Source organism: Protomyctophum bolini (assembly GCF_963924005.1).
Source record: "Protomyctophum bolini genome assembly, chromosome: 5".
Lineage (NCBI taxonomy): Eukaryota > Metazoa > Chordata > Actinopteri > Myctophiformes > Myctophidae > Protomyctophum > Protomyctophum bolini.
The window spans coordinates 31,639,104-31,666,745 of record NC_137866.1 but is presented as its reverse complement, the minus strand read 5'-3'; the positions used below and the strand labels follow the sequence as shown (position 1 = coordinate 31,666,745).

The 27,642-nt window shown below is 43.0% G+C and overlaps 1 protein-coding gene across 10 annotated transcripts; it reads right to left on the bottom strand.

Moving 5' to 3' along the window:
• Positions 1-926: 926 nt before the first annotated feature.
• On the bottom strand, positions 927-26,361 carry cdk11b (cyclin dependent kinase 11B). 10 transcript variants are annotated; one of them, XM_080764278.1, is made up of 22 exons: positions 26,318-26,361; positions 24,873-24,920; positions 24,060-24,190; positions 23,489-23,634; positions 21,530-21,657; positions 20,792-20,936; positions 20,011-20,067; positions 17,557-17,774; positions 15,689-15,823; positions 15,494-15,589; positions 15,096-15,245; positions 14,504-14,575; positions 13,965-14,197; positions 12,998-13,088; positions 12,471-12,592; positions 11,219-11,324; positions 9,677-9,798; positions 8,229-8,336; positions 6,882-6,998; positions 5,612-5,760; positions 2,549-2,738; positions 927-1,855 (listed from the first exon to the last, which is right to left on the bottom strand). In XM_080764278.1, the coding sequence occupies exons 3-22, from the start codon at positions 24,168-24,170 to the stop codon at positions 1,763-1,765; spliced, it is 2,589 nt and encodes an 862-aa protein (XP_080620404.1). In that variant the 5' UTR covers positions 24,171-24,190; positions 24,873-24,920; positions 26,318-26,361; the 3' UTR covers positions 927-1,762. The 10 variants fall into 10 exon arrangements, with proteins under 10 accessions (XP_080620404.1, XP_080620408.1, XP_080620412.1 ...); XM_080764282.1 differs by having other exon boundaries at positions 15,096-15,242; XM_080764286.1 differs by having other exon boundaries at positions 17,557-17,699.
• Between the last annotated feature and the right edge of the window lie 1,281 nt (positions 26,362-27,642).

Below are 27,642 nucleotides of genomic sequence, written 5' to 3'. Positions count from 1 at the left end.
AGCGTCCGCCTCTAGAGACCTCCGTCTGTTCCACTACCAGCTCTCTTTCCAGACTTATCCCATTCTGGACGGGAAGGGAACCCCTTTTGGGTGTTTTGAGCATTATGTTATACTTTAGCTATTGAGAAATAGCAAATCTACAAGCTCATAGCGTGGGCTACGAGCTTGTAGGTCTGATATTTTTGGCCCAAATGTTTGAATACATTCTTTCAGAGAGAACGTTTTTAACTCAAATCTTTGCTTCTGGGGTGTCCCTGGAACAACATATCAGATGGGGGTTGGCGGCTTAATACATTTTTGGGGGTCCTTGACATGAAAATGTTTGACGACGACTGACACAAACGTTAGGCATTTAGGCATTTGTAGAAGGTCTCAGGTCTAAAAGGGTTATTCACCACATCAGGTGCAGTAATCCACAGCAGGGCTTCTGGGGGACCCATAGATAAAAGTGATTAATGCACATTTCCATTTTGCATTGGTGTGGAGTAATCCAGAGACGAGGGACTTTTGCTGCGCGCACGTGCGTGCGCAGTGTGTGTGTGTGTGTTCCAGTCTGAGCAGCCAAGCCGTCTTTGCAGGAATGAGCCTCGCTGTTTATTTTTCTCCGGTTCAAAATCGAAAAGAATTTATTGGTTTAATTCTGAAGTCGCAGAGCCACTTTAACAACAAAGGCAGCTCTTTCTCCCCGAAAGAACAAAGTACTGAGACAAAGTGTGCAGTGCAAAGAATGACATCACTTTTGGACGGCTGCTATAGTGAATTGGGTTCAAGGCCGTCTTTTTTGTGTGTGTGTGTGTGTGTAGGGGGGGGGGGGGGGGTATTGGCATGGCGTTTTTCTCTTTTTTCTGGCAGCGTAGGAGTGTGTTTGCATAGCTCAGACAAGAGTTTATAAATACGGGGGGGTGTGGGGGAGATGGCAGACAAAATAACATTTCAAACTTTATTTCTAGCAAAAACAACGTCCTCCGTCAGCGTGCAAGCTGACAGCCGTTAAGGTAAATCTTACAGTGAGACGGATGGAAAACAGAGCCAACGCTGTGTCCTTATACAGTAGCCTCTGCAGTCAGGAAATACCAGCCATTTAAAATCTGGTCCTCTTTCAGAGAGCACATGAAAAAAAGAGAAAACTTAATACAAGAAGAAATCAAAAGAGCTAAAGTACAGACAGACACAAGGACTGCACCTCCAGAAGAGCTAGACATTGTCACATTTTGTGAAATGGCTTTCAAAAGACACCGTTGCAGTTGGAGAAAAAAAATCAGCCATCGAGTGGGACGGGGGGTGAGGAAAACAAAGAAGATTTCTGGAAATTCTAACAAGGTCTTAGCCAACCCAACCCTGTTGTGTGTGGCAAATAGTCTTGACCATTTTAGTTAAGATTTGTCATCATCATTCACCCCCAGGACATCATGGTGCCGTTCCAAAAGAATGAGTCCAAGTTCCAAACAGAACTGAATGATTCAAAGTTCCAAACAGAACTGAATGAGTCCTAGTTCCAAACAGAACTGAGTGAGTCCAAGTTCCAAACAGAACTGAATGAGTCCAACCTCCTCCTAACAGGCACCGAGTTCGCCTTCCAACAGAACTGAATGAGGACAATGTTCAACAGAACTGAAAGAGTCAAATTCCCAGCAGAAGTTCACCTCTCATGATTCCTTAACTGTCCATCTAGGCTGGTTCGCATATTGAAAAGCGCTTTTTGGATGAAGGCGCCATACTACAGCCATGCAGACCACGGAGCGATCCAGCCAGCGCGGTCCCCTCAGAATTTGAGACTGAAGCCCGGGCCCACGGCCGAAGCTCCCTGGTTGCTGCTGGTCAGATGGAAGCCTGTGTCTTTGAGGTCATCGTCGCCCTAAATGACACAGGGGGAAAAAAACAAAACAAAAAGAAAATTACATAACAAGTATAAGTTCACAGTAGCAGTGGCACCTGTATAACGGATGGGATGCAAAAACATCGGTACAAGTTGACAAGAACTACACAGTAAAATAAAATCAGTGCTCATTTAACTCAGAGACTGCGTTACAAATGGTGCTGAAAGCATTACCTATCATGGAAAACACAAGCAGGAAGTAAGCAGACATACAAAGCAGAAGGCTGTAGGGTCTGTAATCTCTTTAGCACACAGACAGACGGCTGGATCTATGTAATGGAGAGAGAATGCAGCCGTAACCCATTTGGACCTGAGGACGCGTCTGTGTCACCTCGTAGCTTTTAAACATTATTTTAAACTTTAGCTGTTGAAAAATAGCAGATCTACAAGCTCATAGCTTAGCTCAGAGATTGTAGATATGCTATTTGTGAAAACGTGTGTAAATCTCTGAATATATACGTTTTTTCAAATATCTGCTTCGGGGGGGTCCCTGGAACAACATATTTACAGATGGGGGTCGGCGGCCAATTTACAGATAATCCTGTGGGTCCTTGACATGAAAATGTCTGAGCACCAGTGCACCACCACTGATACATTTTTCAGAAAACTGTCATAATTTAGAAGACATTTGTAGGATCAGGTCCTCCGGTCTAAATGGGCTAATGTCCTTACCAGCTGACTGTAGCCCAGGCCTCCCTCGGGCGGGCGAGGACTGGTGCCTCTCTTCACCCTCTGCTGCTCGCTCTTGGCCGGCCAGGTGGGGAACATGGAGGGGTCGATGGGCAGCGGGGTCTCGCGGAAGTACTCGTGCTTCAGCGCCTCGTCCGACAGAATCCTCTTACTGGGACAATAGGTGAGGAACCTGAGGAAAAACAAACAGGCAGGCCGACGGGTCAGGAGTGGTCTGAACAACACCACCGCGCTGATGGACCGCCGATGTAGAATAATAAAAAGGACTCGTCTTCTACACTAAATCTAATGAGATCCACACGGGAACCCCGTGGCTTCAACTGGGATCTCAAGACTTCATGTGGCTAGCCTGTGACGTCAGTCAACATTTGGGAAAGGTTTCAGCCTTGACTGACCCATGTAATTTATATGAAAGTGGATGTATTACCGTACGTGATTTTGTTTAGGTAAAGGCCATTCTTTTGCACAGCTGGTTTGTGTTCGCAGTCGTGGGGACTATATTCAAGTTATTGTTGTGGTGAAATTGTTTTAATTGGGACATGTTTATGATTTTCATCTCTCCGTATTTGGTAACTGTTAATAAAAGCAATAAGTCACAAGAGCTCATGGTTTACCATGATTATTGTACGGCAAAAACAGTCGGACGCCTTCCACGCCACATCAGGTTTGCTGCGCCTTTTAGCCGTTAAGATCCACCACGGTAAATCACAGCCTGTTGTGACTTATTGCTTTCATTTATTTGCAATTCAAGAAGACTATGCACTAAACCTGGTCTGAAAAAAGTGGGTACCACGCTGAAAGAATTACATTTTCTCCAAACACAGACGGTATCATATAATATAACTAAATAACCTAAATGACACAGAATCATTGGACTGTATGTATTGTTTTTCTCTTTCTTTTTGGATTGGAACACACTAACACAGTTCTTATGACGTGACTTAAAAATGGGTCAAAGCGACCTACTTCGGACAGGGACCTAGATGGAGTGCAGAACAACTCTGCATCGAACAAATGTGCCAGAGGCCTCCATGGATGGATTACTTCCTTTTCCAATGCTACGAATCGTCCGTTCTATAATTCTCAATTTCTATGGGCTAGTCTTTAAAACATTCTCCTGCACACAAGGGTGTGATATTCCAAGCAGCTCTGCAACGTCTGTCCGCCAATCTGCACGGCTGTGCTTTGTTTGAAGAGCTTGGAGTCTGAAATCGCTCTCAAAAGCCGCTGACCTCCCACGACTTGACTTCGGTCCCAAGGTCACCGTACTGAGTTGGCTGACTCTGGCTCTTATGATCGCTGTAAAGTCTCACTGAGTTGGACGAGTGCCAGACCTCCGCTAAAGTGCGACACGCCTCGAGGCACACGAGAGGATGTGTTGTGGCACCACTCTCAGCTGTGAGATAATGGAATGTTTGTGGTTTTGCCATTCACAGGCTGGCTAAAACGCTTACTTTATACCACTATTTCCCAAACAGTGGGCCGGGAGTCCTTATGGGTAAAAAAAAACATTCCCAAAAAAGCTAACGTTTTCATGAATTAAAAAGATATTTTTTCAGTAATTTCATGAAGAAAAAAATCTAAGAAATTGAAAATAGCCGATCTACAAGTTCACAACGTGGTGCGAAGCATCACGTTCTGAGCTTGTAGATCTGCAATTTTTTTATTGTTTGCACAGACTCAAATATGTGTGAAACTAAAAGTGTTTAATATTAGTCTGTGCAAACAGACCACTAGGTGGCGCTCCCAATATGTTTGCACATCTTTTTGAAAACATTATACCCATACCTAACACCACGCCAAAATTCAAAAACTAGTCACCAAAAGCCAAATCTTTACAAGTGCGCCCCCAGCTATATGCCGTATGATGGTGCAAACATGAGCCCATTCATATTTTGGGGTAAAAACAACGTTTTATAGCAAAATAATTCCTCCCAAACCCACGGCTTAGTTGTGCGAGCACCAGCCCGGTTGAGTTTGTTCGCATAATGTGCCACAAAGGTGGAACGACGTTGAACTTGAATTCCCAGGATGCTAGTTCTGTCATGTTTTAGGCCAGATTGCCAAATGTGCGCTCACTCAAATGACCTGGAAAGCGTGACGGCATGTGTTGGGACAGCAGATTAGTACTACATCAAGGTATAGCAATTATTCTTGGACAAAATCTTGTTGTGGAAATAACTTGCTGCCAAAACAGTCATTTGTTTTATAAGCATAATGACTTTTAGTCCGTTTTCCACCTGATTCTTCGATCAACATCTGTGTTGTGTTGCGCGACTGTTTAGTTATGTTAGCTCCCGTTTTATTTTAGGTCTTGCGCTCTATAAGGAGGAGGATCTGATGCAGTTCAAACCCTCGTAGATGCAACCAAAATAAATAAAAAATACTATTTCAAACCGCTACAACCTACTCGAAGAACTGGTGTGGAAGAATTGATCAGGCGCATCACATGTTTTTTTTTCTCCAGAAAACTACGGTAAGAGGAGACAGACGGCAAAATGTACGCGTGGACTGTGACGTTGTGCCTTTAGTGCCGCAGCAAAATAAATTCAGTATACCTGACGAAGGCCACAGTGTAGGGTGTGTAGGGTTTTTTCCCATAAAGTTTTTGGGGAGCTTTCAAAATGGTGTGCAGACTATTTCTTTCTTTTGCAGTTTTTTCTTTCTATTCGAGCACCCGTTGAATTAGCCTGGGATGTGCGTGCACCTCCGGACCACTTTAGCACCCGTTGAATTAGCCTGGGATGTGCGTGCACCTCCGGACCACTTTAGCACCCGTTGAATTAGCCTGGGATGTGCGTGCACCTCCGGACCACTTTAGCACCCGTTGAATTAGCCTGGGATGTGCGTGCACCTCCGGACCACTTTAGCACCCGTTGAATTAGCCTGGGATGTGCGTGCACCTCCGGAGTCCGGACCACTTTAGCACCCGTTGAATTAGCCTGGGATGTACGTGCACCTCCGGACCACTTTAGCACCCGTTGAATTAGCCTGGGATGTACGTGCACCTCCGGACCACTTTAGTGCCGAAGCAAACAGCCTTACTTGTTCATGAGGTCAAAGCCTTGGTCGGACAGCAGTGCGCCGAATCTCTTTCGCAGGTTGTTGTAGGGGTACTCTGTGAAAGTCATCTTCTTCACAGCGGGGAGCTCGTTGTAGCCCGGCCAAATCTTCTCACTGGGCGACCCCAAATCCTGCATGGTGTCAACACATACGAGTCAACACGGACTTATAGAGCCGTCATGCATGCAGAGAGAGCGCCACTGTGTTGTCTTCAAGTATTTCATCAACTTTCAGACCAGGAGAGACCCACAGTAGTCCAAATACGTATTTCAGCAGGTCAATTCATCACCATTATGTAACGTACACCATTTAGCAATTGGACCATTGTGCATAAAATAAATGGAAACCAAACCAACCACACAGTCATTCGGAATCAGTGCTTTACAGCTGGCTTCCCCCCACTGGGACCTTAGGTGTCACTGATCCCAAATTCAGGGCCAAATACATTAACCACTTGTAGTAGCCCACCTTCCTTACTCTTGGGAGAACATTTTGCCAAAAATATATCTACATCTACAAGTTCAAAACGTTGCAACATGTGTTTTTTCATGAAGCCATTTGGTTTCATGTGTACACTCTGAGTTACAGACCCATAAGGGGTCCATTTGGTTCCTAAACTATCATTTAGCTGAGGACCCCCTGGAACTCCCAAAAGGACCCCTGGGGGTCCCAGGACCCCACTTTGGGAACGAGTGCTCTAATCTACAGGACTAAACCAGTGGTTCCAAAGTGGGTCTAATGTGTTTTTAATTATTGCTATTTCAAAACATTTTCAAAAAACATTTCCAAAAGAATGCAAACATTTTTCATGAACTAAAAACTAAATTCAATGATTTCCTTTTTTTTTCTTCAGTCATTTCCTGAACAAATCCACAAATCTCTGCTAGAGCCGTAAAAATCTTCTCTTATGGGGGTCCCTGGCATATCTATTCAAATGGGGGTCCCTGGCATATCTATTCAAATGGGGGTCTGCGTGGCTAATTAAGTGTCCATTTTGGGGTCCTTGACATGACAAAGTTTTGGGCACCAAACTATGAAGAGATTCTGCTAAACACATTTTAGCGACTGTGGGTTGACCAATCATCCATCAACTTCACCACCACCTAGTGGGGAATTAAGAGCAATGCACGTAGGGGAAGTACAGAGAATAAACACTCACCAAGGAAGGGGGTAAAAACCCAAAACAGAAGCGGGCTGTTAATGATAATACCGCACTGTGCGTTTTGTAGGGGAGCAAGTGAGGGCATCTTACCTTAAAGATCTTGTTAATTTGGTCAATTTCGGATTTTCCAGGAAAAAGCGGTTTCTGGGTGAGCAGCTCGCCAAATATGCAGCCCACTGACCACATGTCTACAGCTGTGGAGTACTCCTGTGGAGAGAAGAACAAACACCATGTCACTCTAGCAAGAGAGGGGCGGAGGGGGGGGCTCAGACGTCCTGCCAGGCATGTGTCTATGTTCAAGTCTGCAGTCTGAATGTTGATGTGCTTTGACTGCAAAACAGGATTAGTGTCATCTTGCTTTGGGCCCCTTTAAAGGTGGCTGTTTGGGATTGATGGGAAAAAAGAAAAAAAAAAAACACACTGCACGTCCTGAAAGGGTGGGTTTATTTTGTATTTTTGGAGCGTGTTTTAAGTCGGAGGAAAAACGATCCAACATGTGTCTTGAGAGAGAGCGAGTGAAGGTACCGAACGTTAAACGTTGACTTGTTTTCGCTTCATCTTGTGCGTGGAGATATTTTCACTGGGACCCATTTTGGCTTCAAATAGTGCTGTGTATGTGTTTACGGTGCTATGAAACTACATGATGCATTGCGAGCGTTCGTGCTCCCACTTGTTGTACTGTTCTTATCCCTCTCTCGACTCCCCTCTGCCTGAACAGACCTATGTTAAGACTCTGTTGGGAAAATGGTGTCGCTACAAGCTCACAACGTGTAGCCTCAAGACGCATTGTGAGCTTGTAGATCTGTTATTTTCTGGAGGAGGAGACCTCTCTCAGACAAAGCAGCCTTCCTATTTTTGACACGGTTGAGTGTTTGACATGCCTTGTAATTCATTTTCAACGAGAGGCGAAAGGGCAATCTGGCAGGAGGTGTAACAAGCGGCACACTCCCGTGACATGGTTGGTGGCGAGTTGAAACGTTTTGAGCCTTTTTCTATGCGACATGTTAAAGCGCTTCTATTCAGTGTGCAGTGCGCCCTCGTGAATCAAAGTGGGAATGCAGGCGTTGTGTCGCTCGCTCCCTATAAAAGCCCTTTAGTGTATTTGGTTCCGTTGTTCCTTATTTCGTGTTTAACTCATTTAATGATGGAGGTCTGGTAGCCAGTTACTTTGTGTTAGTTTACACACTGTTCAGACAGTTTAGGGAAGGCTGTGGGTTGGCCCAGATTGAGGGGCGCTAGCCCCTGCTATGCCCACTTGCCCAGCTTTGTGTGAATCACAGAGATGATTTGATTGGCAGAGCACTAAAAAGTGAGGACAGAACCCTGAGACCTTGTTGTTCATAAAATACATAATCATAATGATGTCGTCTTCATGTGTTGCTGGTCAGCAGGTGAACCAACTGGTTCTTCTGTTGAGACAGTGAGACAGTGACTGACCTTGGCTCCCAGCAGCAGTTCTGGAGAACGGTACCACAGCGTCACCACCACAGGCGTGTAGGGCTTCAGCGGAGATCCGTATTCCCGGGCCAAACCGAAGTCTCCGATCTGCAGCCAGAGAAGACGGGTGGCAAAAATGTGATGCCTGCCAAAGCAGGTGTGCTAAACCAGCAACATTACAGGGGAACTGTGTATGGTTATCGTTAAATAAAATTACCCTAAGACATGTCATAGTGTAAGAAATAATGCCCATGTGTGCACCTGTTTGTCCTCTAGCTTTCATACAAACGAGGTCCTACAATGGAGGTCATGTGCATTCTTTCTCTCCGAGGAATCGGGAATAAAAATCACAGACGTCAACAGTTCTGTACAAAACCATGAAAATATGCAAACAAGGTTTTGTCCAGAACAATTCATGTCTGTGGTGCCCTTATACCCTCCTCTAAATCCTGCAATTTAGGGACGGAATTGTACATACCGTATTGTCCCGAATATAAGATTGATTAAAAGACGACCACCATTTCTCATTGAATGTCAAATAGTCTAGTCCCCAATTATAATACGACCCCATTTTTGTACGATATTTCCATTGGAAAAAAGCGTCTTATATTCAGGCCAATAGGGTACTTTTATACTTTTAAGTAATCTTTATTCTATGTCGAGTACACGAATCCCGTAAGAGGGCACTTTTGGACAAAAATAGCTCACAAGCTCGCAGCACGACGCGTTGAGAGCTAAGCTTGTAGATCAGCTATTTTCGGGGAGCAACCCAGCACTTTTTAGCTAATGGAGATACGATGTACAACATGGATTTCTAAACAATTTTTTATCAACGCAAAATTCTGTGTTCAAGTTCAGGAGACTTCGGGAAAAAAGCAATTCTCTTGAATGCTGCCTTCCGGCATGGCAAGGAAAGGAGTGTCATTTGCATTTCTTCCACCACAGTAATGCTGCATTCGTGGTCTGGAAAGGGCAGTTGTTTTACAGACAGTTAAAAGGGCAGGGGCTGGAGCCCCCTTTGATGTCTATGTGTGCACGTCCCTAGTGCCTAGGGTACCGACGTCCCAAATACAGAAAAGCTAAACGAGGGTCCTGAAAGGAGCTAGGGTAGGTTATACCTTGAGTATGCCTTTGTGACTCAGCAGGTTGGAGGTCTTCAGGTCAGTGTTAAGGTCATTACACACTGGCGAATTGGCGACGCGATATATTCGTGCGAATAATAAAAAAAAAAAAACAATTGAAGTCCACATCAGTGGCGAATGTGCGAAAATGCGACCGTTTTCGTTCTTTATTTGTTCGCTCTGGTGTCGTATTTTGCAGAGATTCGCAGGCGAACTGCAACATTTCGCATTTTCAGATCGCTTATTCGCATCGCGTCGCTAATTCGCCAGTGTGTAATGACCTTTAGGGTTAGTGTTAGGGTTAAAGGGTCTAGGGTAGGTTGGTACCTTGAGTATGCCTTTGTGACTCAGCAGCAGGTTGGAGGTCTTCAGGTCGCGGTGGAGGATCCAGTTGTCGTGGAGATGGCGGACACCTCTCAGCAGCTGAATCATAAGGGTCTTCACTTCACCTGTAGGGGGCGCCGAGACAATGAGGGTCCACAGCCATAGATATACATAAAGGCTAGATGGCTCAAGGCGGAGTCTCTGACGTAGTTCACCCGGCGGCCATTTTGCTTCGGAGCTACAGTACAGTATGTTCAACAAAAACCGTCATAACTCGCTCAAATCTAGACGGATTTAAAAACGGGTTGGTTCATTACAAACGTTGTCAACGTGGCTATGATTCAGGACGCTTATCTGCTTCATTTAGTTTTTTATATGAACGTCGTATAAAAGCATATAAGTATGCGGACGTCTGACGTTTATCACAAACCAAACCGTTTGAAAATTGAGCAAGTTATGGTTATTTAAAAGTACATGCCCCATAGACACAATGTTATGCTGCCCCGAAGTAAGATGGCCGCCACATAGCAACGTCGCTCTCCATTGGCCAGAGCGCGGGTGAGCCATCTAGCTTTCTTATATATAATTGCGAACGCAGTGATTGCGAACGCAATGAGCACTTACTATGAGACCTAGCAGATCATGTCTGTCTGTCTGTCTGTCTGTGTGTGTGTCTGTCCCGCTATCCAAATATGGAGTGTGTTGCATCAGCAATCACTCAGCTCCATATATGGGCACAAAAGGGGCCAGGTCCACTCAGCTCCATATATGGGCACAAAAGGGGCACCATATAAGGAGTCCCCAAAGCAGCTATACGTCCAAAACCCAAATATGTACGAGCTGCGTTCGCTTCCCGCGTTTGCGCGTCTTACTCGTATATATCTATGTCCACAGCATTGTTTCCCAAACAGTGGGTCGGGACCTATTTGTGGGTCACGGAAACATTTTTATGGGTCACTTATGTTTTGTTTCCTACATTTAGTTTTTTAATTATTATTTCAAAACATTTACAAAAAACATTCAATCATTTCAGGAAGAAATTTAAGAAAAATCAAAGAAATTCCATAAATTAGAAAACAAATACTTAAGAAGTAGTGAAAATAGCAGATCTAGAAGCTCACAACGCGGCGTTAAGCGACGTGTTATGAGCTTATACAGTAGATCTGCTATTTTCACTAGTTTGGGCCCCGGGCTAAAAAGGTTTGGGAACCAGTGGTCGACGGGGATACCCCAGGGGTCGGTACTAGGCCCCCCTCCCGTTTCAGCTCTACACTAAATAGAAACTAGGGTTTTTAAGTGGTTAACGGCGCATCCAGCGCTAAAACTCCCAGGCCACACTATGTCAATAATGAACAAACCCACACTGCGGGCAGCACGGCTACCACAGACAGAGAACGTGGCCAACTCTCTGCTAGGTATAAACCCCACAGACACCGCTTCGAGAATTATGTTCTATTAGAAACAGCACATTTTGAATCTGCTGCTGCTTATTACGCGGAACTGAACAGAACAGACAGACAGAGAGTGCAGTGCGTCTCGTGTTACCTGGTAGGAAGGGCTGCTTCATGGTCTCCATCAGACTCTTGAGGTCATGCTCCACATAGTTCATAACAATGTAGATCTTGTCCATATTGCTTCCAACCACGATTTCCTAAAGCAGATTTTTTCCGGGGGGGAAGGAGGGCATAAGTAGATGATATTGGAAAGCTCTTTTTCTTTTCAACAGATCGTTTGCACTTCATTTAAAAATGCGGCCAGAGTAGAGGACATTTACCAAAATGTTAACCCTCTGTCTAAAAACAACTATTATGTCCTTTTGAAGGGGCGGCAGTGGATCAGCGGTAGAGTGACCGGATAGAAACCGCAAGGTTCCAAGTTTGAACCCGGGCTCCAACAGAGTTAGTGTCGAAGTGTCCTCGACTTAAATAGCACTTTATGCAGATATAGAACTCTATAGTGTACACGCATAGTTCATAATATAGATATTCCGCTGTTCTTAGCTTACGTATGATTCATGATGACTATTTTTATGTATTTGTATTACCATGTTTTTTGTTCTTGCTTACTCTCTAGTCGCTCTGGATTAAGAGTGTCTGCTAAATTGTAAACATTTACATTTTATAAGAACAAGAATATCCTTTTGAGGGAAACATTTACATTTTATGAGAACATTCATGTCTTTTTGAGGTAAACATTTACATTTTATGAGAACAAACATTGCCTTCTCTTAAAGCTACAATCTGTACATTTTACGACAGAGAAAGTTAATTATCTCAATCTGGATCCACCACCAACCGCTGCAGGTTGGTGGTGGATAGTGTATTCTCACCCTGACTGTGACCATGTTGGGGTGCTGTGCTTTCAGGATAGTGTATTCTCACCCTGACTGTGACCATGTTGGGGTGCTGTGCTTTCAGGATAGTGTATTCTCACCCTGACTGTGACCATGTTGGGGTGCTGTGCTTTCAGGATAGTGTATTCTCACCCTGACTGTGACCATGTTGGGGTGCTGTGCTTTCAGGATAGTGTATTCTCACCCTTACTGTGACGATGTTGGGGTGCTGTGCTTTCAGGATAGTGTATTCTCACCCTGACTGTGACCATGTTGGGGTGCTGTGCTTTCAGGATAGTGTATTCTCACCCTGACTGTGACCATGTTGGGGTGCTGTGCTTTCAGGATAGTGTATTCTCACCCTTACTGTGACGATGTTGGGGTGCTGTGCTTTCAGGATAGTGTATTCTCACCCTGACTGTGACCATGTTGGGGTGCTGTGCTTTCAGGATAGTGTATTCTCACCCTGACTGTGACGATGTTGGGGTGCTGTGCTTTCAGGATAGTGTTGATTTCACGGAGCGAGGTGATGGGGAAGCCTTCCTTCTCCTTCTCCATCTTCAGCCTCTTCAAGGCTACGATCTCGTCTGTGAAAATGAAGACGTGGTTTTGTTGGTTTGCAAATACAGATTTATTTATTTTTCTTCTTTGTTTGTATAACGCGGTGGTTCCCAAAGTGGCGTCCGGGGATCCCCCAGGGGTCCTTGAGGGAGTTCCAGGAGGTCCCCACCTCAATGATAGTTAGGAACAAAATGGACCCTTATGGGTCTGTATCTAACGGACCATTTGTACACTCTCAGAGTTAAACTAACAGTGATTTTGGTTGAGAATCACTGCTGGAACCGTAATAAAAATCTTCTCTTATGGGGGTCCCTGGCATATCTATTCAAATGGGGGTCTGCAGGCTAATAAATGACAATTTAGGGGTCCTTGACATGAAATAGTTTGGGAACCACTGGTATAAAAGGACATGTGAAAGACTGTTTTCTTACCTGTCTTTTTGTCCTTGGCTCTGTACACCACACCGTACGTCCCCTCCTCTATACGGTTCAGACACTGGAACTCCTCAACACTGCGGCAGCCCTAAAAAACCCCACAAAAAACTAAATATGATGCAACCAATTGAGATTCAAGGACGATCTAGGCCAGGGAACCATTTTGCATTCAAAATGTTTGTATTCACTGGCAGTGGTCATAGTAGCCGTAGCGGTATGGTAGATCTAAAAAAAAAATATTCACACGTTTCCTCAATCTAGTATTCCTGTATATCCATGTGATTGACTAATAAATAACGTTCTAACCCTTTCTCTGACCAACTTGATTTCATCTGTGTTCTGGTCTTTTTTTTGGTTGCGATCTTGGAATGGAAGCATAAGCACCACTGAACAATCAGCCATTCATTTTCCCCATAGAGATTTACAGTGGAGATTTTTCAGTGGTGCCAGAAAGCCACGCCCACTGCTATGCCCTGTAGGAGACAATAGGCCTATTTCACAGCCCTTCCCGGCCCCTTTTCTGAGCTAATGGTGTTGACGTGACGTCACTCCATAGCAGGTCTGGATGTAGCTCTGGTCCATAGCCTTACTCATGGACCAGAGCTACATCCCTACCTGCTATCTCTGCCCCATTTAAGGCCGTTTCCAAATGTTAAAATATAATGTCCATGGAGTGACGTCACGTCAACACCACTAGGTCTGGAAAGGGGGCGGGGAATGGCTGTGAGATAGGCCTATCATGCATGCCACAACCAATGGGGTTGGCTCAGTGTTCTGTGTGGCGCGTACGGACCTTAGAGTATATATATTAATAGAGACGGCACCCGGAGGAAACCCTGAGGCGAAATAGATATGGTGGCCGAATTTGGTATTGCAGCGCTGGGCCAGCGCTGGTCCGTTCATGCGCTTTAGAGCAATTTAATGCAAGTGGATGGGAGGAGAAATCCGGTGCTAAGGTACGGACCTGTAGAGCGGGGAGATATTTGGGCAGCTCCTTCTTTAGCTCCACGGGCGAGATGGGCGGAGAGTCGGGGATGTAGTTCTCTTCGGGGGTCTGGGAGCGGGAGTGGGTCTGAGAGTGGGGGGAGGGGTCACGGTCCCCCGCCTCCTCCTCTTCCGCCTCCTCGTCGTCCTCGTCATCATCATCCATGTCCTCGCCGCTCTCCTCCGTGTCGTGGTCAAAGCGCGACTCCGGCACTGAGGAGGAGGGGGAGAAGGTGACCATCAGGACTGAAAATATTGATTGTCGTCTTCTTTTAGTCTTAGTAGTTTTAGTATTACTATAACGCCAAGAGCCGGTAAAAATCCTTATTAAACATTATAAGCCCTTATCTCGTCCAATCTCGCCCTAGGCGATCTGTGATCATTAATTAATCTCGTCCAATCTCGCCCTAGGTGGGGAATGAAATAATATACAGGTATATATATATAATTATTTGTTGTGGTCTTTATTATATCAATTAATTAACGACTATCCAAAACATATTCGGGTGACGTGTTTACCTGCAGGAATGTGGTTCCCATTCTCCGTCTCCTCGTTGAACTCGTCAGACTGCTCCTCATCGCTCACGTCTTCTGAGAGACGAGACAAACAAGCATGTGAGCCATGCCGATTTATTTTCCCACCACTAAGTAGTATAGCAGTAGTTTAGAACAGTGGTTCCCAAAGTGGGGTCCGGGGACCCCCCAGGGGTCCTTGAGAGAGTTCCAGGGGATCCCCAGCTAAATGATAGTTTGGAACCAAATGGACCCTTATGGGTCTGTAACTCTGAGAATGTACAAATGGAAACAAATGGACGGGTCCATTTGTACACTCTCAGAGTTAAATTAACATTGATTTATCTAAATTGGGGCCCCAGAGATAGAAATGCCATTAAATGGGGGTCTGTAGACTAATATGCATGTCAAACTGGGGGTCCTTGAAAGTAAACGGGTTGAGAATCACCGCTAGAGCCGTAAAAATCTTCTCTTTTTCGGGGTCCTTGGCATATATTTTCGAATGTGGGTCTGCGGGCTAATCAGTGTCGATTAGAGGGTCCTTGACATGAAAACGTTTGGGGAACCACTGGTTTAGAAGCATGGGTCGTGGTGGTACCTGCGCTCTGGTCAGATCGTCCTGAAACGGAGCCCGACTCCTCCTCATCTTCCTCCTCCTCCCCTTCCTCCCCTTCTTCTCCTTCCGTTTGGCTACTGGACTCATCGTCGTCGTCGTCCTCCCCATCCTCTGAGCCGGACGCTGATCCTGCTAGATGCGGTTCAAATCATATTCTACTGAGTAATGATCAATACACCATGTCAAGTCCGTCTATGGTCTTTGTAACGTTACGTTACAGTGGCCAATAATGCACTCCAAGCGACCTCTCTGCTCACTAGCCTCACAGTCAACACATGCTGCTGAATGTCAGGGTACCATACTGCCATTAATAACCAATATAAGGCCAAATGTTCTAAATTTCATTATACTTTATGTATACTATGTGAAAATCTCTTTACCTATAGAAGACGCGGTACTCGTCTTGCGTTCAATGTCACTGATGTCCTCCAGGTTTGCCAGTGGGTCTTTGTCCTCGGGCCTGTCCTCCTTGGAGACTGGAGCGAGAACAAAAGAAGCAGGGGTTATTATAGCAGAGGACAAACTGGCTCTCTGGTGATCAAGGTGCTTGGGCAGAGGAGGCGCTGAGACATTACCCTCGCTTCCACTTCTCCGTGGTTCGCTGTGCTCCGATCTGTCCCGAGGGGCTCGGTTAGGACTGCGGCTGCGGTGGCTCTGTTTGGCCTTGTCTCCGTATTCCTCAGGCAGCGCCCCTCGGTGGTGCAATGGCACTGTGGAGGCAAGCACAAGTCATTCAATAAGAGATACCTTGATACAACTAGCAGCATTGAAGAAAACACAAGCTAAAAAATAAGCTAAAATGTACAGTACATTGTTTCTTTTCAAAAAGCAGTGTTGGGGAACAGGAACCGAGTAAATCAATTTGTATTCAACACTAAAAGTGTAGTCTAACAGTACAACCCCTAAGTTCTACACAGTAATCTTCCTTGACAACTGCCCTAATTATCCTACTCCATATCCTGTATATCCCCTGCTGAACCGAAAGCATGGGGAGAGAGTATGTTTTGCACTCCGTCCATGTGTGAGTGTGAGTCAGTCCGTCCGTCTGTTACCAGCTAATCTCCGGCTCCGTTAATTAACCAGGTCGATGCCAAATTTTGCACATACACTCCCTAGATGCCAACGATTACATTTTCGTTTCGTAGTTAGACAATTGTATAGACCAGTGGTTCCTAAACGTTTTAGCCTGTGATCCAAAACAGAAGGAACAACATATGTTCAGATGGGGGTCAGTGGCCACATACACATAATGCTGGGGCTCCTTGACATGATTTTTTTTAGAACCACTGATAGAAAACTGTCACGATTTAGGGTCTGGGTCTATAACTCAGAGTGTACAAATGGAACCAAATTCTGGTTCCATTTGTACACTCAGAGTTAAATTAACAATATAAATTGGGGTCCCAGAGATAGAAATGCCATTAAATGGGGGTAGGTAGACTAATATGCATGTCAACCTGAGGGTCCTTGAAATTAAAATAGTAGAGAGTCACTGCTGGAGCCATCAAAATCTTCTTTCAAATGGGGGTCCGCGGGCTAATTAGTGTCAATTTGGGGGTCCTTGACATGAAAACATTTGGGAACCACTGCTATAGACCGATTCCGTAGCGGGTCTCATGGTCGCAGCTTACGTATTTCCTGTAGGCGGACTCGACATAGCTGCGGGTTTAAATCCTCACCAGGCGCACCTCTTCTACTATAGTGGCAGAGTGACTGATGTTTAGTCTGCCTCAAACGTTACTCTTTTACCTCCTTTTTACTAACACTAACATTACAAATATGCCCAAAACATCGTGATGAACCTGTGTAGTTTTTGGCTGCTCCAACAGTAGTGGCAACATAAAAAATAAAAATAAAACGGAATGTCAAAATATCCACCGCGGTGGTTGAGACCAGAGCCATTGAGTAATGGTTGAGACGAAGCAGGGAAAGGTCCTGAAAGATACATAACGTCAGTCTTACCCAATACCCAATCTTTCTGTTTTATGAACACAAGGCTGCTGTATTTTATACCTCATACTAAGCATTTAGATTGGGTATTGGGTAAGACTGACGTTATGTACCTTTCAGGACCTTTCACTGCTTCGACTCAATGGCTCTGGTCTCAGCCACCGCGGTGGATATTTTGACATTCCGTTTTATTTTTATTTTTTATGTTGCCACTACTGTTGGAGCAGCCATAAAATACACAGGTTCATCACGATGTTCTGGGCATATTTGTAATGTCAGTGTTAGTAAAAAGGAGGTAAAAGAGTAACGTTTGAGGCAGACTAAACATCAGTCACTCTGCCACTATAGTAGAAGAGGTGCGCCTGGTGAGGATTTAAACTTCGCAGCTACGTCGAGTCCGCCTACAGGAAATACGTAGGCGGCGACCATGAAACCGCTACGGAATCGGTCTATAGGGCACCAAGCCGGGGTGTGAGAAGTGAGAGCCACCAACCATCTCTGCGCGGTTCGCGCTCTTTGCGCCGCTCGTCGCCCCTCCTCTCCCGCTCCTTCAGGTCTCGCTGCTCCTTCTGCTGCTGCTGCTCGCGGACTTTGCGGTCGCGCTCGCGCTGCCGCTCCAGCTGCTCCAGGCGTTCCCTGTAGCGCGGAGAAGACGGCAATCCTGTCAAGAGACCTAAGCTCTGCTCTGAAAGAGACCCCTCTTCTCTCTGTCTGCAGGACACAACAGCCATCCAAGTACAGCAGGCCTGTCACAGTTATTACATGATAACCCGCCTAATGGCAAAGTATTTGAGATAATCAATCACCATTATTTTTTGCATAATCGTCAAAATCATTTCCATGTTGAAGAAAATATTTTTCAAACATTTTTCCAAAAAATTGATAGCAGATCGGCTATTTCCACTACTTAAAGAATATCGTATTTAAAATATTTATCAATATGAATTATTAAATGTCAACAATTTATTTATATAGCTTAAAAGGCAAAACAGAAATGTAACTTTCATTCATAATGTTCAATGCCAAAAACAATGACAATTATAGGAGAATTCCAGACTAGGCATGTTCTTACCTTAAACCATTCGGGACAGGAACCCCTTTTGGTGTTAAGCGTTATGTTATACTTTAGCTATTGAAGAATAGCAGATCTACAAGCTCACAGAGTGCACAGAGTGCCGCGCTACGAGCTTGTAGATCTGCTATTTTTGAAAAATCATGAAAATGTACGTGGCGCAAATCTTTGAATATATATTATTTCAGAGCAAACATTTTTAACTCGTATCTTTGCTTCTGGGGGGGGGGGGGGGGTGGAACACCACATTTTCAGATGGAGGTGCGCGACCAAATCCAGATAATTGACATGAAAAAGGTTGAGCACCAGAACGAGTGGTACAGGTGAACATTTTCAACTCCCGGCCGAGTCCAACGCAGCTGTGAGCGACAGCGTTTTGCGGTAAACTGCTTATATTTATCAAGATAATTCGCCAATATCCGTCGTTCATAATGACAGAAACCTCTCCACATTGTGTTAGATGCGCACTTCGGGAAGTCTCGCATGACAAGATATCATCAAAGTCCCCTCATAAGATTACGGCAGCCCATTTGGGACAAAACACTGAAGAGATTTGAGTTGTTATGAACGACACATCTATAAAAACAAACAAAAATTTTGAGCAATAAGCTACAAAAATGTACTACAAAATCCAGTGGCACTCGGCATGGAGTCATGAGCATTCTCACCTGTACCATTTGTCTGGGATATAGAGTGTTGCAGTCCCGCCCCCTTTCATGACGACGCCAGGCCCAGGAAATTATTCCCAATGCATTTTTCCCATAGACATTTCAAAAAGTATTTATTTAAAGACGGTTACGCCACTGAAAAAGCCAACTCGAGTTGTGACAACTCATGACAACAATTTTGGACCAAACAAATAATTACAAAGAAAAACAACAAGTGTTGTAACCTGCTGTTTTTTCTTCTTTCTAATTATTTGTTCAGCCCAATTTTTTGTTTGTTGTCATGATTTGTCACAACTCGAGTTGGCTTTGTACGACGCTTAAAAGGTCTTTAAATAAATACTTTTAGAAAAGTCTATGAGAAAAATGAACGGGGAATCATTTCCTGGGCCCTGGTAGGGGGAGGGACTGCGACGCTCTATAACATCAGATTAAAGGTAAGAAAAAGCCTAGCCTGGGCACCATTTCATTTCGGTATATGATCCGGGCTGGAGCCGGATGATATGCTTACGTCATGTTGTAGGCAATGGTTTGCCTACAACAAACAGGAAGAACAGGCGGCGAAAACTTCCTTTTCCCTCTCAAGAAAAGCTCTCGCTTACGAGAGCTTTTATTGAGAGGGAAAAGGAAGTTGCCGCCGCCTGTTCATCCTGTCTGGCGACTACAAAACAATACTACAACATGACGTAACCACATCATCCGGCCGTAGCCCGGATCATACGGACTTTTGAAACAGAGACCAGGCTTTCCTCCGAGGCGGTGGAAAGCCTGGTGAGGCGAGGTTAGAAAAAGCCTAGTCCGGAATTCTCCTTTTATCGTAAAGTAAAATGTACATCCAAGCATTGTGTGCATCATTAAAACACACCGACAGGGTTTCCCTCAGAAGCTGTGCACAATTTGTGGCACCTGGTGGTGCTCAAGCACCCCGCCCCCAACTGTGTGGGTGTGTCAGAGTAATTAAAATATTTAACCAGTTTGTTTCAAAATATTCAATAATGCAAAGTCGCAGAAATTGTATACAGTAGGAATATAGGAAACGAGCAAATATAAACTGTAGAACAATAAAGTAAATAAAACAAACATGCCCTTTAACCCACACTAGTCCCATTGCCCCATGCGATACAATGTCATACATCGTAATAAAATGTTCCAGTTGCCCCAAGTAGAAATGTATTTATTTCTGATGTTAACAGAGGGGCGTGGGTATTACCTGGGGGAAACCCTGTCACAGTGACTCATGGTGATCACATTCTCATAGCTGGTAGGCCTGCAGCAAAAGAGAATGTACAGTTTTGTGTGCGGCAGTGTTGTTAAAAAAATTATTTTAGTTTTAGTCATAGTCAATAGTTTTCATTTAGTTTCAGTCACATTTTAGTCACCTGGAATGTTTTAGCGTTAGTCTAGTTTTAGTCGACTAAATATCATAAGATTTTAGTCGACTAAATCTATGTACAGTTGATTTAGTCGACTAAAATGCATTTTGGCGGGCCTTGATGCCGTCAAAATTGATTTTACACTTGCTGAAAATAGCCGATCTACAAGCACACAACACGTCGCAGGGCGACCCGTTGTGAGCTTTTAGATCGACTATTTTCAGCATGCAAACCAAGTGTAAAATGACTTATACTGGATCTCGTCCACTAGTCCCTTCCTAACATTTTAGTCTAGTTTTTATTTGTTGACGAAATTAGTTTATTTAGTTTCCATTTAGTTTTCGTCAGTGAAAAAAGGTAGTCGATGAACATTTTTCGTCTTAGTTTAACCCATTCTGGGCGGGAACCCCTTTTGGTGTTTTAAACATTATGTTATAATTTAGCTATTGAAAAATAGCAGATCTACAAGCTTGTAGGTCTGCTATTTTTGAAAAATCGTGAAAACTGGAGGATTTAGAATAATTGTTTGAAATGTTGAGGTCAGGCCTAAATGGGTTAAGTCGACGAAATCAACAGTGGTGTCTGGGTCAACATGTGTGCTATGTGGTCTGTCGTCACCTCTCTCTGAGGGAGTGCGCTCTGGCCTGTTCCCGGCGCTTCTGTCTCTCCCAGTCTCGCCTGGCTTTGTCCTCCTCCCACTGGCGCTTCCGGCGCTCACTCTCCCGCTCTTTCTCTTTGTCTTTGGGCCGCACGTGTTTTCCTGCTGTTAAGATGAACATTATGTGAAATGATGTCAGCAAATACTCCATTCCATTTTTATTGGTTTTTTATAGTTTTTCTTCCTTCATTTCACAGTCTGTATAGAAAAGACAGGAAACGGGGAGAGAGCTGGGTTAGCTGGGTCCGGCCGACCAGTGTTGTTTTTATCGACTAAAACTACGACGAAAAATGTTTGTTGACTATCTTTTTTCACTGACGAAAACTAAATGGAAACTAAATTAAAACTAAGCTATGATGACTAAAACAAAGACTAAATATATTGACAATTTCGTCAACAAATAAAAACTAGACTAAAATGTTAAACAGGGACTAGTGGACAAGAGATCCAGTATAAGTCATTTTACACATGGTTGCATGCTGAAAATAGCAGATCTACAAGCTCGAGCTTGTAGATCTGCTATTTTCAGCAACGACGGCATCAAGACCTGCCAAAATACATTTAAAATTACTAAATAAACCGTAGATTTAGTCGACTAAAATCGGTCGACCTGTGAATGCTCCTCAACTATCCGGCTATCAGGTGACGGTCGTCCGACAAACGCACACGAAACATAAATCGTGCAACAAGTGACGCACCTCCTTCTGCCGAGTGACTGCGATGCCGTCTTTTCTCTTTTCTCTTCTCCTCCTTTCTGTGGTGAGATTTGTCTTTCCTCGCCACTTGCTGGGGAGGCTTGATTGCTAGTGAGTCATCCTCTTCTCCTCTGGATTCAATGTAACAGAAAACAAATAATGAACAATCAATCAAGTTTATTATGATGGTAAGGTAATGTGAAACGTTGGTGTAGCGTCAAAGTCCTAAACTTTGGGCTACTGGTTGCCCGACGCCGAGGGTCTAGTCATGACGTGTGATTAAAAAGACTGATGTCCAAGCGTTGACTTAAAGTTTGAAATTGATACTTATTCACTGTATTAAATAAAGCAAAAAAGGATGTAAAAACCATATAAATCAACAGCCTATGTCTCACAGTCAAAAAACTGTTTGCCTTCACATCAGGACAACAACAGAGCATTCAATCAGGTCTCATTAAGTAACCTGGCCAACCTTGGTCAAGGCCTGTTTAAAATCTTTCATACTGTAACGGTAGGCTACTCAAACTGAAATTGTATTCATGGTTGCGAACTTGCAATGTTATATTTATGAATCACTTGTTTTATATTTAGTTGTATTTTATTTTTTTAACTGTTTTGTAAAATGTATTTCATATGATGTAATGTATTTTATGTGTTTTTGGCCTTGGTTTTTTGTATTTTATGAGCTGCACGTATTGCTCTGTGAAGAACAAACACCAGCAGAATGAATGCCACTTTGGGATGGCCACTGATGGAGGACAGACTTCATATTTGATATTTCCCTGCTGTCTTTTGTCAGAGGTATTATTTAATCTAAAGTCCTGGCTGTCCTGTATTGCAGGCTGAAGTTCAGCTCTGATGAACACACCTACAATATCAGACATTCAGCACAAGGTCTTTTTACGTTTCCCATCTAAAAAACGAATGCAATGCAACACACAGTAATATATAGAGCAATGAAAGAGCTGCATAGTCTTCCATCACAAATCAGACGGGCAAAAAGTAAATCAGATTTTAAAAATAAGAAAGAAATATCTCATGTCACTTGCTTTTTGATGATGGTCAACACATTGAACACCGTTTAAAATCTGTAACGGTAGGCTATTCAAACTGAAATTGTATTCATGGTTGCGAACTTGCAATGTTATATTTATGAATCACTTGTTTTATATTTAGTTGTATTTTATTTTTTTAACTGTTTTGTAAAATGTATTTCATATGATGTAATGTATTTTATGTGTGGACCCCAGGAAGAGTTCTACTAAGGTAGTAGCTAATGGGGATCCAAATAAACAAACTTTCCGGGCCGCTTCCCTACTTCCGTGTTACCGATGATACTAATTAAGGCTCTGTTCCATTTAGTGTGCAGTGGTTCTCAAAACTTAAATGTCAAGGGTTCCATTTGTACACTCTCAGAGTTGCACTCCCGTACGGGGCCCTTTGGAACGCACTCAAGGAAGGACACTTTGTACCAGTGTTTCCAGCAGCACCCTGACTCTGTTTGACCCGAATGGAACAGAGCCTTCATTAGTATCAACTATTCCACAATCTCCGAATGCTATATAGTCTGGAACTATAGCCCCCATGAGCCGAGTAAGAAAGCTGCCATTTCCGTTCACGAAAATATATTTTAAAATATCTTTACATTTTATTTTTGTATTTTATTTTCTGCTAAGCAACAAGCTATATATGCTTTCTATTAATTTTAGAATAAATTTGCACGACTGTAAAGGCGAAACGGAAGTGGGGAGGAGACTCCACTTCCACTTTATATTTTGCTCATGATAGCTCTTCCGTTGGTCCAAGACTGTATGATGAAGCATTTGGAAATTGTGAGAGTCAACAGTCTGGTAACGCGAGACTAGTATCATCGGTAACAGCTGGAAGGAAGGAAGTAGGGAAGGGGCCCCAAGTTCTTTCCAACATGGCGTGTGTGCATGTAGCCCATTGGAAAGACTGTACCTGTCCTCTGTGGAGTCTTCCCGTGTGTATGGGCCCGGGGAATTACGGATCGTTATTTCCATCTTCTGGTCCTGTAGTTCTCCTTCCTCCAGTGTGTCCCGCTTGGCTTCCCGACCATCCGCCTGTGGAACAGGACACGAAGCCAACTGCATACAGGAGCACAAACAATACAGAATGAGATCCTTTTCAGTTCGAGCAACATATTAATTACCACATTTCAGAATCTATAAGCCTAGCTTTACCATATCACAGTGCAAGGTAAGGTATTAACTGTATTTTGAAACGAACTTAAAATAAAACCTTTCGTTTTATAATGTAAGTCAATGGCTCTGACTGACTCGGATCGATCGAGCCGAAACCTTTCCGGAATTTGGAGTCATACATCATAGATTCATAGTCATCAGATGAGTCATAATGTTGACATAAATGATTGATGTCACAGGCTGGCCACATGAAATCTGAGATCCATATTGGATTGGTGCAACCTCAGTCTGGCTTTGGGGCCCACGGAACATAATAGCCGCTACTGTGTAGAGTCAGAATAACACAATGCAACTGGGTGATGGTGTACATTTTTCTGGCGCCTGGGCTCTATCTTCTCTTCGAGTTCCCTTCTGCGTTTTTTCTCTTGTAAAATTTCGTCGAGTGTTTTCACTTTCCAGGTGTCCTTTTCGTCCCCCATCGGCGCCCACACTCCACCACCTGCGGCACAGACACAAAAGCAAGCGTCACATCACTGAAGATCCATGTGAATCATTAGGAATAATATGAAATAAAATAAGAGGAAATGGTGGCTTTCACAGGCTGGTGATATGAACCACATCATCATAAGGTGAAAAGCGTAAAATAGTTGATCTACAAGCACTAGCTCTTAGATATTTTGCATAGAAATTAGAAATGTTTGATAACATGCTATTAATTGTATTTACCCAAAAATAACAATAATATATCATTTACACATAACATGCCCAAAATAGCATCCAAAATAGGGATGCAAGGTTGAACGTGGTTAATTCCAATAATTGATATCATTATGCAGAGGAGACAAGCAGAAACAAAGGGGCTACTGTGGAACAGGGGAAGAAGTGTCAAGGAGTAACTAAACGACAAACAAAGCCTAAGTCATAATTGGTTGTGTCTGTTTCTCAAATGTAGCAGGGTAGTAGTGAACAGAGTAATCTAGTAAGAGAGTGGCGACACTAGGCGTTGACTCCCATTGTAACAATAGAATGCGGAAGTGCTCATTCTATCTCAATGGGATAGTTCCAATGTTTGGAACTATAGCCCATAGATCAAAGCGTGTCACCACTCTCTTACTATTCCACTCGGGTAGTGAAGTGAAACTAAAGGGAAGAAAAGGACTGAGCTTGTTTCCTATGGTTACCTGGGTGCCTTGCATGTTATCCAATCAAGCAGTAACTTCTCACAATCACTGGTAAAAGAACAAAATACAAAAAAACAGACTAATCCAAACTGATGCTCATATTTTGGTGGGTGGATATGGGGATGTTTAAAGACTTATTTATATTCAAGGGTTTATTCATTGCCCCCAAAATAAAGGATGTTTGTTTTCGCACTGCAGTAGGGCATAATAAAAACACATGCTCCTTAGGGCTGCTGCACAATTAATAGAAATATCACAATTTAGATTTCACAATTAGGGCTGACCTTTGATCGTTATTTTTATTTTATTTTTTAGGCAAAGCTTTGAGCCGATTAAAAAATAGTCAGTGATTCGTGAATCATGGAGCTCAAACACATGGAAGGAGATCTACAAGCTCTCTCAACATGTCATGCTGCAATGTGTTGTGGGCTTGTAGATCAGCTATTTTGATACAAAAAACATGAAAATATAAACTGGTTTTTTTAAATAAAAACGTTCAATTTTTCGATATTTATTTTTTCTCCATGTTGTCAGAATGCTTCAAATCTTTTGGGTCAGCCCTAATGCCAATTAAAAAACGTCTCATTTGGTAAGCTGTTCGTCTTGACATCATTGCACAAGAAAGTGTTAACAACCACAACATTGTACAACCCATCTCCATGCCCATCAAGCTCAAAGACAAACAATAATATCAGGCAGATACACAAGCATAAAATACCATAGGAAATTAACAACCATTACTTTAATAGTCGTAATCGTGCAATTAAGCTCTCCTAAGCTCCTAATACACGAGATACCCATAAGCAAACCACCCTGTAAAATAATAATAGCAACAAACACCACACGGTATTCTTAAGTTTCAACCTGTCAAATTCAACTAACAAACCAGTGACATATTTTCTGTAGGCCTAAAGAACACATATATAGTATGAATATAATGAAAGAATATATACATATTTTCTTACTTGTACAATAAATTATGATTTATTTTATTTACACACTGTCTTTCGTTAACTAAACCGGGACACACATGGCGAATGAGACAGTGATAACACGTTAATAACTGCTTATAACAGTCCAGCATAGCCCATTAAGGCCAGTAGATGTTTCGTAATGTCACTTCCAGCATTTCGAACATAACTTGGAAAAGGGAGTTGAGCTGGTATTACTATATTTACTGTGTTTAGATAGATGTTAGATTATATGTACAACCGTTGAATCTCTAGCACGAGTGAGCTAAGAAGCTAAGCTAAACAGAACGTCGCGCTAACGAGCAAACTGAACATGGTATGTGCTTCACATCAATCAGTGTCGCCCTAAACACAGATATATTCGACATCTTGTCATTCCGTGCGAGCCTTTGAAGCCCCTAGCTAGCCGACGCTATTCAAACAGACTTTCTAAAGTTGATAATAGTCTAAAGTTGATAATAGATTCACACAAACCTGAAAATATGCTCCGCGGTATTAAACAACACCGGAAGTCTGAACACGCCGATTTTTTCTACTTCCGGTGCCACAAGAATTACCTCCGGGTGACTACAGAGGTTTGGTGACTTTGGTCCCCTGCTGCTTCTGGTCAGATATAATTTAATCTTTCAAGATAGGATTCTGCTGTACTGTACAGCAGTCAGCAGTGGTCAGCAGCAAGATGGAAAGAGACCTGACTGCAAGGGACTATGAAATGGGGTTCATTATGGGACAAGGATGGTTCATAGTCACACTCCATGAGATTCTCATCAGAATTCCACGCAGAAGAAACATTAATAAAAATGACAACTTTCTCTGATGCTGCTATCCCTTTTGGAATAAGTGTCTGACTGCACTCTGTCTGTTGCTGTTTTTACATGTAGCCTATGTCTAATAAACGATTCAATCAATCACAACGGTAAAACATTAATTGATCTCCTTGATGGCTCTGATTTAACCATTATGATGGGAATACTTTTATATCAATGACTAAATACGGTAATGTAAGTCTGGAGTCTGGACCAAAATATTAAAACTATAAAACAACCAGAAAAATGTATACTAGTTATTATAACCCCAGAGAAATGATCGTAATAGTTTAGTGTTACAGAAATATTGGACTGTTAAACCTTTGAGAGAACTTTGAATGGAACCAAACGATCAAATTAATTATTACCTTTTAACCTCAAATAACCTCCGATATGTCAGTTTCCAGGGCCTTTAGCTGGGTAACTAATAACTTAATAATATTCATGTTACTTTCCATCCAGCCAACATTGTACTATTAGATACAGTTGCCTTAAATAAAACATAAACATTAAATTAATTGTTTTGAGTGGTAAAAGCACAGCTTATACAAGTAGTATAAAGCACAGCACTTTTGTCTCAGTCAGTGAGGTGCACATCACTGGCTGTGGCAGGTCTGTAGGCTATATCCCTTCTTCTACAAACATTTTTACTCTTTATTACAAAACTCTATATTAACACTGATACTTATGATTGGTTTTATACCTCCAAATACACACTGGTGAACTGAACTGATGAGCTGGATGAGCTGTAGAACTTGAACTGAATTGGTGAGTTTATTGTTTGAACTGTTTTGTTGGATTTTGGTTATTTTAATTTGAAGTTTGAAACTTAAAGGATTATTTGATTTGACATCTGTAAATGATTGTTTGATTTGTATGCTTGTAGATCAGCTACTTTGATTATTATTTTGATAAGATATTTAATTTGGCCTTTTTGTGTTCAGGCCAGGTTTTTCCTTTTTATTCCATGAAACCCCATGAATGATGATGGTG

Excerpts from the sequence above, each read along its gene's own strand:
- cdk11b (XM_080764278.1), bottom strand. The coding sequence starts at position 24,170 with ATGGGGGACGAAAAGGACACCTGGAAAGTGAAAACACTCGACGAAATT. Across the intron at positions 21,658-23,488 it reads GAAGACTCCACAGAGGACAG|AGGAGAAGAGGATGACTCAC; the intron begins GTACAGTCTTTC and ends CATTGAATCCAG. Across the intron at positions 13,089-13,964 it reads AATATCTCCCCGCTCTACAG|GGCTGCCGCAGTGTTGAGGA; the intron begins GTCCGTACCTTA and ends GGGGTTTTTTAG.